The sequence below is a fragment of the Podarcis muralis genome, chromosome 5 (genome assembly GCF_964188315.1).
Source record: "Podarcis muralis chromosome 5, rPodMur119.hap1.1, whole genome shotgun sequence".
NCBI lineage: Eukaryota > Metazoa > Chordata > Lepidosauria > Squamata > Lacertidae > Podarcis > Podarcis muralis.
The window spans coordinates 68682251-68696242 of NC_135659.1; the positions used below are offsets into that span (position 1 = coordinate 68682251).

Consider the following 13992-nt stretch of genomic DNA (forward strand, 5'->3'; position numbering starts at 1 on the left):
ATTCTCACCATCCTGTTGTAGCAAAGCTGTCTGGACTTTGCTTCTTCATTCGTCGGATAGGAGTGCATATTCAAAGCTCCCTCACGCAAAGTAATTCTTCCACAAAGAAATGTGATGTCGGGAAGTGGGTGGTCATATGTGATCTGAGCAGCAATTAATGCAGCAATATTGGGGAAGCATCACAGTACAAACCATGAAGCAGAATAAATCCATCACTAAGACACTATTATTGCGTCTAGAACGTGTTGCGGGATACACCCACAATTAAACACCTGCCTGTAGGGCCCAGAGACAGGAGACAAAACAAAGCAAGTTGTTGCCCTATTTGTAGGGGAGCAGGAAGATGTGGAATGGGCAATATGGAAACAGTGAAATGGCTCAAGCACTTCCCACCTCCGTTAAACCTCATGATCTCGCAAGCAACAACTCAATCCACCCACCATCATGTATGGCATTCAAGGAAACTAGAAAGAAACACATTCTGTGTATTCGTTCTCAGTGCTGCTGTGTTGTTGTTTTTAATGTACAGAGAGAAACAATGTTTGCATCCCCCCAAACTGCATGTATCAGAAGAATCAGCATGGAGGGACAAGGGGACTTTTTGACTGAGAAAGACAGAGCACCAAAGCTTCGCTAGCAATGACATTAACAGCATTCAGTCAGTAAGTTATAGCATCAATACAGCCCTCTGTATGGTCAAAAGATTTGTGCAGGATGATCATCTATGATACAGGATCCGCTTTCCTTTTGCACTTTACAGATTCATAATCTTAGACCTGGCATGCCTCTCCCTCTGCCCCTAATAGAATGCAAAGTGCCAAGGATATGGCCTTGGAGGGAAGACTGCAGTGCAAGATCATTGCAATAGTAATCAGAACTCATGCTAGCAAGATGCTGGGTGCTTCCACAGGAAGCCTGATGGGCTCATGAAGGGCTGAGAGTGCAAAGTCATAGTGATCTTTTAATAATGTCTGTACATGCAGCGACTCTACAGCTAATGCAGGAAGATGAGGCAAGACGAGGGAGCACGGGGCAGGGGGGAGGAAAGAAAGAGGTGCAGGCACTGTGGGACAGGATCTTCATCTTTCCATGCAGGCCCTGGAAAAGAATGGAAAGCAATTGTTCAGTTAAACTGGAGTTGGCCTCACTTACAGTGATCACACAGACACTGTCGCGATCCTTGAAGCCTGTCCTTTGCACAAACAGCAGTGTTTAATAACAAACATTCCAAGCAAAATAAAATAACTTAGTACAGTAACAATAAAATAAAATAAAATAAAATGCCCATCATGGTTGGACTAAGTAGCCAACACTAGGTGACTGCTGAGTGAGGACCAAAGACTAAGGAATAACGATCATTACACCCACGCTTTCTATGGCCACTGCTTTCTGCACTGCTGTACCACCCAGGTGCAAACTATAATGTGTTATTGTCAACTCTGACAGCAGAATTTCTGCTCTTCTTGTGCCAAATTTTTAATGACTGAGTGCATTTATACAGGCAATGTGTCACTGGATCCCATCACTTGGCACTGTATTACATGTCTGTCTGCACCAAGAGCATCATGTGATGACTCCAACTGTGAGGAACTAAAACAACAATAACAACAACAGTAGGCTAACTAGTGCTCATTCCATCAGGCTACCTTAACTGTTTCAATCCCAGCTGGTCCTAAGTGTTGCCCCTTCCTGCCCATCCTTTTTTCCCTTTTGTGCCATGTCTTTTAGCTTGTAAGCCTGTAGGAAAGGACTGTCTTGCTACTGATCTTGTAAGCTCCTTTGGGATGCTTTTTGGATGAAGAGTGGGGTAAAATGCTTTAAATAAAAGGAAAGACAAATCTGGACCAACAGGAACCTACTGGAAGGGGCAGCAGCAGGAAGTGGATAGGAGGAATGATAGTTGGGTTACACACAGTCATCTCACCAGCCAGGTTTTAGCTGAATGAGAATGGAATATTTTCCCCGCCTTAAGTATGATCTGGCGGCTATATATCCCTTCTCACAAAAATCAGAATTCAACATAAAGGCTTTGGAAGATGGTGGGACATGAGGAGAATGTGGTCAGATTAAGTATTCAGGCTTCTTTTTGCAGTCCACACTGGTTTTCTTCATTTGCCAGCCTTCATCCTGTTTCCTCTTCCACATCTTTAGTCTAGGAATGAGAGCTGAGCATGTGGTGCAGTGATAGCTTTCTACATTGTATAAAGAGAAGCGACTGCTGGACTGGTGATACAGATGATTTTCAGGACTTGATCCTGAATCGTACAACAACCTCCAGTACAGTCTCTAAGGCAGGGGTAGCCAATGTGGTGCCCTCCAGCTATCATCATCACTGACCTTTGGCCATACTAGCCAGGGATGATGGAAGTCGGAGCCCAACAATATATGTAGGAAAAGAGGATGTAGCAGTGAGCACCATTCCTGTTTTGTGGAACTGGTTAGGAAGCCAGCTGACTCTGACTGGTTCTAATGCAGCTCAGTGAGGTTTGGATCACTGTTTCTGACACTGAATGGCATGCAGAAAATATGAAATAATTAAAAAGCTTTGTGTCTGGACAGATATATTCAGAGATTCAAAAGTTGTTTCCCGTCATTATCTCAGAGACAACGATTCAGTGCCCTGATTGGTATGTCCATAAGTCTATCAGCAAGTCAACTTTCTGAGTCCCAGTTGGCATCTTAATAGGGCACTTTCATGTTCAGGCTTGTAAACATTGTGGCAGGTATCATACCTCCTGTTTCCAAAGCTGTGAAGCTTCCACTATATTTTTTATTATTGTTGTGAGATGCAAAGCAGCTTGTAGATCTGCAATGGGGAATCTGTGATGAACACCCTCAAGAAGTTGTTGGACTCCCAACTCCCATAATCTGTAGTCAGCATGGCCAATGGTCAGGGATAGGGATGGGGAGGAAATTTGATTCACTTCACACTGAAAGCCAAATTTATCAATTCACACTCTCTGAAACAGTTTTGAGAACGGAAACACAGCCTTCCTCCAAAATCCACACTTATTTGGCTTTTGCAGTGCAGTTCTCCGACCAAACAAAAATGTATATGTTAGGGGGAAATGTGCATGACAATGAACAGTGAAAATAACATACAAAAATACACTATATTAGGAGAAACTGTTTGCAAAATGTATACATTAATCAAAACTGCAAAATATGTACATTAATCAAAACTGCATGCAAAATGTTTTTATTGGAATTTTATAGAAGTTCTCACTAAAATGCGGAAGCGGCTTCTGGAGGATTTTTTTTTTAAATGCAGTTTTCTGCAGAAATGTGGAAGAACCCAAAAGAAACAAAATTTACAGATCCTTCCAACCCTATTCAGGGATTATGGGAGTTGTAATCGAGCCCTACCTGGCAGGCTACAGGTACCCTATCCCTGACATATATTATCTAGTGTGTGCCCCCCAAATAAGTTTGAACCTGTTTTACATAAACAGGCAGTAGTTATTAAAGAGGAAAGAAAGAAAGAAAGAAAGAAAGAAAGAAAGAAAGAAAGAAAGAAAGAAAGAAAGAAAGAAAGAAGGCACAGCCTAAACTTCCACTATTGAATTGTACTCAACGGAGCCAGGAAAATGGTGCTGCTTGTGTCTCCATGATACAATGGTTCAATTGCCCAACGTTGCCCATTGAGTGGCTTCTGCATTCAAGGAAGTATCAGTCAGGATTCGTAATGATGCTGAGACTGGAACCCTTTACCAATGATAGCAAAATTGTTGTGGACAGGAAACTAAATATATAGGAGTAAATTAAGACTGTCATACTTCTCACTGTCCTGTTGGAGCTTTGGCAGCATCGAACATTTTCTTCCTGCCTTCCATTCCTGACATGGCCTCCACATTCTTACGCCAGTCACCCACTTCTACAGGACGCTCCTGTAAAGAAACCAGGAAGCTTACCTTAGTACCATGAGAACAGAATAAAGGTAAAGGTAAAGGTACCCCTGCCCGTACGGGCCAGTCTTGCCAGACTCTAGGGTTGTGCGCTCATCTCACTCTATAGGCCGGGAGCCAGCGCTGTCCGCAGACACTTCCGGGTCACATGGCCAGCGTGACAAGCTGCATCTGGCGAGCCAGCGCAGCACACGGAACGCCGTTTACCTTCCCGCTGGTAAGCGGTCCCTATTTATCTACTTGCACCTGGAGGTGCTTTCGAACTGCTAGGTTGGCAGGCGCTGGGACCGAATGACAGGAGCGCACCCCGCCGCGGGGATTCGAACCGCCGACCTGACGATCGGCAAGTCCTAGGCGCTGAGGTTTTACCCACAGCGCCACCCGTGTCCCCTGAGAACAGAATAGTAAGGGTGAATTCAGAGCACCAGAGCTGTATGTGTATTGTGTGATCCCACCTTAACCACCAATTAAGTGCAGTATGGTGCACGGACTTTGGCATCTTGAGAACTCATTTCAAAGTTTCTAGTCCTCATGGCTGTGAAGGTGAAGGTGAAGGTGAAGGTGAAAGTGGGTGGGCAGTGCCCATGGCATCTCAGAATTCAGAGGGGAAAGATGAGGCAGAATTTTTAAAGGCTGTGAGTTGGGACTTTGCATTCTGCATTATAACATCTTGCCTTTCGCCAACAACTGGAAGAGGAAGTTGTCCAAATTGGCCAGTGCAAATGAACTTTTGAATGAATGAAATTCACACATACTCAACTCTATGAGGACTATGCCTCCTCCTTGCCCACTGCCAACCCATCATGAGCAGACATTGCCATTAAAGGTTTGCATGCTGTATAAAATGTGTTTGTACAGACGTTCAGAAAGTCTAATCCTGAGTTTTGCCCTCTTAAGGTGGAAGCCAATAATATCAAGCTGGCCAAATATAACCACAGCCAAACATGGAGTTTTAAGTTGGTGTTTTAATCATTGTTTTGCTAAGGTTTTCATTGTTTTAAGTTGGTTGTTGTTTCATTGTGCATTATATATCTTATGGTTATCTGTAATCTGCCTTATGAGGGCTACACCCTGTGAGGTAGCCTGATAATATCCACATAAAACAAAGAGGCCAGGCACAAACATGACCACCACAAACATGACCACCACATTTTCCCAACATGCCCCAGTGCATGCAGAAAACATTATCCAAACCAGCTTTTCCCAGCCTGATAGCCTCCAGATGTATTGGACTACAACTCCCATCAGCCCCAGCCAGCATGGCCAATGGTCAGGAGAGATGGGAGCTATAGGCCAGAATATCTGAAGGCTACCAAGTTGGGTGAAGCTGATGTCAGGCTCCCTTCAGGCTGCGAAGCAACACACACAGGCACTTTGTATGGCTACCGTACCCTTAGATGTTTGAAAAGAGAGACCCACACTGGTGTTCAGGGAGCTTAGCATGCTCTGTTAACCATGGGATACTTTGAGTATCAGGTTCAAGGCATCTTCTGAGCCTAAATGGCATTGTGCCAGAGTTTGGGCCAGTGTTTGGCAGGCACACCAGTGTCTGGGCCAGCTCCTTATCAGGAATTTACCCCATGCTGACATTTTTTCAGATCTGAATGACTTTATGAGTAATAAAGACAAAGAGTCAGAACATTAAAATTTGCTTCCTCCATATGCAAGCTTGCAAAACACACTGTATGTGTAGTGAGCTCCTCTACTTATTATGAAATAGTTTCTGTTAACTACTGATATTGGGAAAGCTAATATTCAAAACAGATCCCCATATGCTGGCCCAAGGAGTGATTTTTCCTCCTAAAAAAAGCAAAGTGTGAAGACTTTCAGCTCACATGAAAGCTGCTTACAAATGTTACCATCGTGATAGGGATCACTTGGTGTGGGAAGACCTGAGTTCAGCAGCCTTCATCCATGATTTCAGCCATTCAATATGTGTACAGCTGCCACAAATGAACTATTTCAAAAGTGCTTAGCACAACTCTTCAAACAGCTAAATCAATCATGAACTGTCTTGACCGCGAGTCAAAACAAGACATAGTAGAAAGGTCAGCATGAGTAGATGTACAAACCACAGATAATTAGCAGCTCAAATAAACCATCTACCACAGAGGTGTCTAGCCATGTGTCAAGATTAAGAAAGCCTGGCCTCAGTTTTCCATGCTCTGGTGTCCTCCAGTTTGGACTATTTGAATGTGCTCCATGTGGGACTTCTTTAGCAACTGCTCCCTTCAATTTAGATGGTTGGGAATATCCAAAGGATAGTGTTATCATGTGGCCAGTTGAAAGAAGGTCACCACACAGGTAAACCTTTCCTCCATAATCACTTTAAGAAGCAACCACTGACCTTCTCGGTGTCCTCCTTTTTGACAGACTTGAGGTTGGCTCTCAAGTCCATGGATACTTTGTGCTTAGAGCCAAGCAGAGCCCTAAGCATAGCGTCAGCAGAGACACGGACCCTCCGCAAGGGAGGACGTTTGAATTTCCCCCGAAGGTCAAGCACCTTCAGTTTCAGGTCTTTAATCTGCAGAACAGGAGATCAGAAAAGAAGCCTCATAAAGTCATCAATGGGCATGCAAGACCTAAGGTTAAGTTGATCAAGCCTTTTTTTCTAAACAGGAAGGAGTTCGTGTGATCTGACTATCTTTCTCTGCTGTAGGTATGGATGCTCTGGGAATCCCCTGGTGCTAACAGTGAACACTCACATCTTCCTTTGTGGGTGCCCTGTACGGGACTGCGCGCAGCACCCTGTGTCACATGGGGCGCACCAGCTGGTTGGGCTGGCCCGCCTCCCGCCAAACCTCAGTTAACCAATCAGCTCTGCTGGGAGGCGGCCCCAGTTGCATAAATAGGAGGCGGAGCCGGCAGCAAACATGCAGTTGGCTCCAGAGAGGCATTCCTGGTGGCAGTTTCACGCCTGAATCTTTTGCCACGCTCAAACAAAATAGAAAAAGCACACTGGGTCTCCTTTTCCCAATTTCTTTGTGCGCTTTATTAAGCAGCTCCTGCACCAGGAACAGCAAACCTGAGAATGTCAGGAGAGCTTCTGCGTGGTGAAAAACTAGAACACAAGATCAGCCTAAGGCCTTCATTAATATATATATATATTCCAGAATGATTATAGATGTTCCAGGAGGTTGTGAATTTTCCTATTTTCAGTTCAAACCAGAGATCTCCACCTCCGTTCTCTCAGGCCTAACTGCCCTAAGAACCAGGTCCTGAGCCCAAGAATACAAGAATACACATTTACTGTTATATTGTGAAGATTGCAGCAGATGTCATTTTGTTTTCATGATCAAGGTGTCTCCCCTGCCAGGTAAGTATGTCATTTTGTTTTCTTACCTCCCGCATGTTGTGGTTACATTTTGCTTCAATGTCATATCGCTCCTCATCCACAACATCCACCTTCTCATGTAGCTCTCTGCACAGGTCCTAGAGAGAGAGGTTAAAAGGAAAACTAGTGAGCCGGCATTTTCCTCCAGGACTAGTTTTGATAGAACTAGTACACAAGAAGGCATTTCCTTTTCCTTCTTATCTGGAAGATATGATGTATTTTTGTCAAGGGGGGGGGGAGTCTCTCAACAGCAAATTTGACAAAGAAGGAAAAAGAAACCAGACGAAAATGAAAATAAAACATCAGCTGACATTAATAGTACAACAACCGTCAATACAAACCATCTCAGTTTAAACATATAAATTGATATATTCCGCTTGAGACAGTTCCTTTAAGCACTTCAAACCTCAAGTCTAAATACAGTGGTGCCTCGCAAGATGAAATTAATTCGTTCCGCGGGTTTTGTCGTCTTGCGATTTTTTTCGTCTTGCGAAGCACGGTGTCGGGAAAGTTTTGGAAAAGCTTCAAAAATCACCAAAGTCTTTAAAAACCTCAAAAAAGGCTACCACACTGCGTTCTATGAGTTGCTCCTCGAAGTCAAGTCGCAACTGTATTAACGGTGTTAAGAAAAAGGAAACAAACTTGCAAGACGTTTCCGTCTTGCGAAGCAAGCCCATAGGGAAAATCGTCTTGCAAAGCAGCTCAAAAAACAAAAAACCCTTTCGTCTAGCGAGTTTTTTGTCTTGCGAGGCATTCGTCTTGCGAGGTACCACTGTAAGAACATCTCCAGTCTGAAGGAAGAGACTTCTTATCCACCTCTGGTTGCATCTACACAGTTATTTTAAAAATGCTCTATAAATGCTCTGCGGGGGGGGGGGGGGACATTTCAAAGCTCACAGTGGAAAATTTCATAGAGTTCCAATTTCAGCTCTGCAACACCATCTGGTGTCACAGTGTTATAATGCATTTTTAACGTTTTATTTTTACTAATGTAGCTGAGTCCAAAGGCAAAAAAATACAGCACAAGCTGGAGACCTAACTCCTAGTATGGCTCATCAGAGCTCCATAATGCTCAACAACATCAGCAAGTCTTCCGAAGCCACCTTTACTTCCACACAGCTCCATCAACCAAGAGAGTACCTGGAGTTGGGCAAACGAAAGTCCGCTGGTCCGCAGAGGTGTGACCCTCTCTGCCAAATACCTCTCCTTTTCTCCTTGTTTGTCCACTTGCTCTTGTTCCCACTGTTCTTTAGCTTTAGCCAGCATCAAACTCTGAGACAAAGAAGTCAAAGCATTTGAAATTTGCAGGCTTTGAGGTTTTGTTTCTCTTTCCCCCACCAACGCCCCCCCTCCCCTGCTCTGTTGACTGCCTGTTTATTTTGGAAGGTATGGAGGCTGCAGTAGTTGGTGCGATGGTCGGTAGGGCATTGAATGTTTATAGCTCAGGATGAGAGCCTGTGCAGTCGGAATACTGATGAGATGAAGTTCCTCACTGCTGTTAAGAGGGAGAGTCTTATTGGCACACAGCTCCCCCACCCCATGTGGGAAGTGGAGTAGGAGATTCATCTTATTATGATTCCAGGAGGTCTGCCCAGCTGCCTTTGTCATACAAAGTGACTGGCTGGGATTTTGTACTGAGGGATAAGGATGACTGTGTGTTTGTTTACAGGGAACCAGGCAGAGGGCCTTCCCGGTAGTGGCACCCGCCCTGTGGAATGCCCTGCCATCAGATGTCAAGGAAATAAGCAACTGACTTTTAGAAGACATCTGAAGGCAGCCCTGTTTAGGGAAGTTTTTAATGTTTGGTGTTTTATCCCTTTATTTTTATTATTATTGATATTCTGTTGGGAGCCACCCAGTGTGGCTGGGGAAACCCAGCCAGATGGGCGGGGTATAAATAAATTAGTAGTAGTAGTAGTATTTGTGGGTGCTACTAATTAATAGTATGATGTTTATTTCAATAGGTTGTTACTTGATTATTATTGTATTGTACAGTGGTACCTCAGGTTAAGAACTTAATTCGTTCCAGAGGTCCGTTCTTAACCTGAAACTGTTCTTAACCTGAAGCATCACTTTAGGTAATGTGGCCTCCTGCTGCTGCCGCGTCGCCGTAGCACGATTTCTGTTCTCATCCTGAAGCAAAGTTCTTAACCCGAGGTACTATTTCTGGGTTAGCAGAGTCTGTAACCTGAAGCGTATGTAACCTGAAGTGTATGTAACCCGAGGTACCACTGTATTTGTTTTCTGTTTTGTACATTGCTTTGAGATTCTTTTGTCTTGTATTTAATTTCTAGCTTTTACATCACTTTGAGATTTTTTAAAATTAAGACAAGTTCTAAATAAAAGAAAAGGACAAGGAGAGGGATCCATCAAAACATCATATTTTTTTTAAAATCAGTGCTACCATATTTTCTGAGATGTGAGTTCTATCATAGGTCAATGCAAACATCTCATAGGCTTCCCCTACAATGCACAAGGTGGAATTCCTACACAATCCCCAACATTTGCTTAGGCTAGCTTCTCTTGTGTGCAGCTCACTTTGACAAAAGCACTGTAGCTGTTAGTGACCTCTGAGAGGATCTGGCATCGCATCCCGACTCACCTTCAAAAGGAGTTTGCGCGAGGCTGTGATTTTGGATTTCCTCTGTGGGAGAAAGAAGAATACGTAAATAAAGGAAAACCACTTTAAAACAAATACATTATGCAATCAGTTGCAGAGTTGCACCGAAAAATAAAAAAGAATCCAGCAGCAACACTTACCTCCCTGCAGAAGTTCATTTGGTTGGAGGAATAAAGACAGGAGAAAGCAGAATGAATATGAGGAATATAAACTTCTGCTCAAGAGAAGAATAGAATTGCTACTGTATGGAAAAGTAAACCCACCACACCTCTACTCCCCACTAATCCAGAGATTTCCAGAAAAAGTTGGGATTTTCCTACCCTCCCTATGATGTGTTTTGGGTCACAGATTGTTTTGGGAAGTGTAGATTTGGAAGGTTCACCTCAAAATGCGAATCAAACTGAATTCCCACCCCCATCCCTAGTGAGAAGACCTTATCTGGGAATATGGCTGTTTTGCTTTCATTTAGACATGCAATTTAGATGGTATACAGTATTTCTCTACAGTTCAGCTGTTCTTGGACCCAAATTAAACATGGCACATTCTCACGGGGTTTTCCATAAAAGAGAAGCATCCTCTTTTATACGTTGACATAGATGTCCACAACTGTTCTCTGACCTAGAGATCCCCACTGTATGGTCACATCTACTAGTGGGATCATGGATTAGTTGTCAGTGGGTGAGCTGTGCCACTCTTCCAGTAGTGGACAATGACATCCCTGAAACAAAAGGGCTGGATGGACTGGCTAGCTCCAGCCTAAGGGGAAGAGAAAAGGCACAATTCCTTTGGCAAATCCCATTTTAGAACCTTGCCTCTAAGCCTGGGAAGTGTAGGTTTTTCTCTGCCATCTAGTGGCTGATTTGTAGAAGTGGTTTGTGAGTCTTACTAATGCTCTGAAAACTCAGAATTCTCTTTTATAAGTAAACTCGCTAGGCAGCCTCTGAATATTTGCTATTCAGCCAATGATCGCTGAGTTCAAAATTTCATATCTTACCCTTGATATCTGACTGTATTTGACATGCAATGGCATTTTGAATTTGGCAGTATTGGAAACTAATGCCTGATAGCTATTATTTTAGACTTTCTACCTTTGGGGAATACAGTACTTTCCTCTTTATATTCTCTGTGGTTAGACTTGACACTAAACCTTTAAAACACTCTTATACCACTTCAACAGTGATGGCTGCCCCAAAGAACCCTGGGAACTGCAATTCATCAAGGGTCCTGACGAATCCCCAACATCCTTAAATAACTATATTTCCCATGATCCTTTCTGGAGAATATATGGCTGTTGAAGTGGTATATTGTGAGCTTTAAATGTAGGATGTGACCTACAGCAGAACCTTTGAACATTGCAGAGAAATTAGAGGCATGCTCAGTTCACACTAGGCAGTGTTTGAGGACACTATTGCCCACTGCAACATGATAGTGCGCCCTGGCTTATGTCTGAGCTGACATGCATAGGATTGCACTAGAGCAAATCTTGATATGGCACTGGTCATAGGATTGCCATTGAAAGCAGCAGCCCTGTATCACGTTCTGTTTTCCTCCCATTGGTCAACTCTCCTTGTTTCCCCACTATGATACAGGTGAACCTATGATACAGGTTCATGTTTCTCTTGGGTTATCAACTTTGCAGATCCTTGGTCACATGTGCAAACTGTAGAAACTGTGATGTACACACACCACACTGATGCACATCCCTCAGACATGTATGCAACCATATACCACAACTGCACACATATGCAACCCCCACACACATATGCATGCACGCATACACACACACCCTGCTAGCAATTAGGCTTGGGAAAATAATTTCTGCATTTTTCAACTCAAATTTGGGGCAGTGGGCATCTTCTTGGAGTGCACAGCTGGGTAGCCAACAGCAAATCTTCCCTCCTTAGCTCTCCAAGAAGCTCACCCCCCAACCCCACAACCAGGGGTGCCAAATTGAATAAAATATTGTGGGGGGGGCAGGTAAACCCCAACCCTGCATAATCGATCACACGACACAGTGCAGACACACCATTTGAATGGGAATGCCCATCAACTTTGTGGGGGCCCAGCCCCCTCAAATATTTTATTGTGGGGGCCGAAGCCCCCACGGCTCCTAGGAGTTGGCTCCTATGCCCACAACTATTAGGCTTGAAAAATGCCTCCTATGGAAGCCAATGGAAGATTTCGTTCACTCTCATTGCAGCAGGGAAGGAGCAATTGGAGGCTGCTGCTGGGGTGGGAAGTATTAACCATTGCTTCACCAGTTTGGTTGCCCCAAACTGCCCTTCCCTTGTGGCAATTAGGCTTGAAAAAAGCCTTCTATTTGGCTAAAATAGAAGGCTTCTTTCAAGCCTACTGACATCTTTTTCAGCAGCATTCCTCAGGACAAGTCTCCCAAATCTAGTTCCGCTCTAAGTGCCAGATGTCATGCATGAGTTAATTTAGGCCAAAGTCAGAAGAGGAAACCAGGAAACAAGATTCAAACTAGATGTAAATAGAGGACACGTCAAGTGGCAGCAGGCAGACATGGTTGTTGTTTATCTTACTTACTGTTCAGGCATCGTGCAATTGAATTGTGTGCCTACAATTTGAAAGAAAAAAAATCAGCAATAAAGAATGAAACTGAAACCTAACCTTTGAACACGAGCACAAGTTCAGGGTCAACCCTACATACATACAAACATCATTTTATTTGCATGTTGCCATTCCATAGTTCAAACCATGCTCAAGGTGGCCTATAACATGAAAAAATACATAGTGACTATATAACAAAAGTAGTCATAAACAATAAATAAAACATCAAAATACCAAACCAAGTTGAACAATTTGCACATATATCATAATAAGATCTGTAATAAAGGTACAGAGAATTAATGGCAATAACAGCAACAATCCCTGAACAAAAACCCCTAAACAATACCCCAGCCCAAGAGCCTATTCGGCAGCCTCAGCTTTTGTAGCTGGAGTCAGTCCAGGCCCCACCCTCCTAGTCCAGGTGCAAAAAAGGCCTACAAGGCAGCGAGCAGTTTCTCCAGGACTCACAACCAAGGTGGCCTCTGGCCTCTTCAGCAGCCTCAGCTTTTGTAGCTGGAGTCCATCAGGGCACCACTGGCCCAGGGCCTACCCATAAGACAGAGTGAGATGGACAGCTCAAGTGGTGGATGCTGGTAGGATGCATCTAGCTGTGGGGTGGACCAGAAGTGTGAGTGCCACACAGCTTCCCCAAAGCTAACCCTGCCACCTTCAGATGAGGTGGTGGACCTGCATCGTCTGTGTAGAAGTAAGATTTATCTGTCAGTCCAGTTAGCTTCTGTATGTGGAAGAGTGTGTGTGTGTGTCCGCACGCCATCTTGCAAAACGGCCTCAGGCATTTTGAAAAGGCAGGTTTTGAATAACAACAATCTGTTGAGGCAGCAATTAAGCTTCCAATGTGTCTATTTAATGTTTAATCGCTTGGTAACAGATAACATTAGAATCAGAGAATTGTAGAGATGGAAGGTCCAACCCCCCAGTCCAACAGGATTCTCAACTAGATCTGTACCTTGTTTGTAGTGTTTCTGCAAAACTTTATGGAGCTAAGCCAATGATAAAACTGCAGAGTGCCGGTGGGTCCAGACCTCATTATTCTATTTCCTAGATCAGGCATCCCCAACCTGCGGCCCTCCAGATGTTTTGGCCTACAACTCCCATGATCCCTAGCTAACAGGACCAGTGGTCAGGGATGATGGGAATTGTAGTCCAAAACATCTGGAGGGCCAAAAGTTCGGGTTCCCTGTTCTAGATGGCTAGAGATGATAAGGATACTTCCCCCCTACAGGTGCTGCCTGGTGCTGCTACCCCAAATCCAAAGAGTAGTCACAGACTCACATAACCTAGTTGTACCTATTTGGTCCTACCTTTTAAATATCAGGTTGGGCACACTCTGTATATTGTGTATCCATGGAACGGCATTTAGACTATATGGATGGCTTGTTCCAATTAACTCCTGGTAAAATCATTCCACCAGTTATTAGAGGCCCACTAATTGAAGATGCAAAAAAAAATAAAAATTACAACTGTCCCACACAAGGTGCTAAGAAAAATGAGGTCCTAGGCAACCCAGGTGATTTTTTCTACCTCTGCTATTCCAAGCTGAA

The 13992-nt window shown here is 43.8% G+C and overlaps 1 protein-coding gene across 1 annotated transcript; it reads right to left on the minus strand.

The window, feature by feature from the left end:
- Positions 1-488: 488 nt before the first annotated feature.
- Positions 489-9985, minus strand: TNNI1 (troponin I1, slow skeletal type). Its single transcript, XM_028734627.2, has 6 exons — positions 9842-9985; positions 8380-8511; positions 7248-7337; positions 6253-6429; positions 3777-3887; positions 489-1098 (listed from the first exon to the last, which is right to left on the minus strand). Exons 2-5 carry the CDS (start codon positions 8503-8505, stop codon positions 3780-3782), a joined length of 501 nt encoding a protein of 166 aa, XP_028590460.2. The 5' UTR covers positions 8506-8511; positions 9842-9985; the 3' UTR covers positions 489-1098; positions 3777-3779.
- Between the last annotated feature and the right edge of the window lie 4007 nt (positions 9986-13992).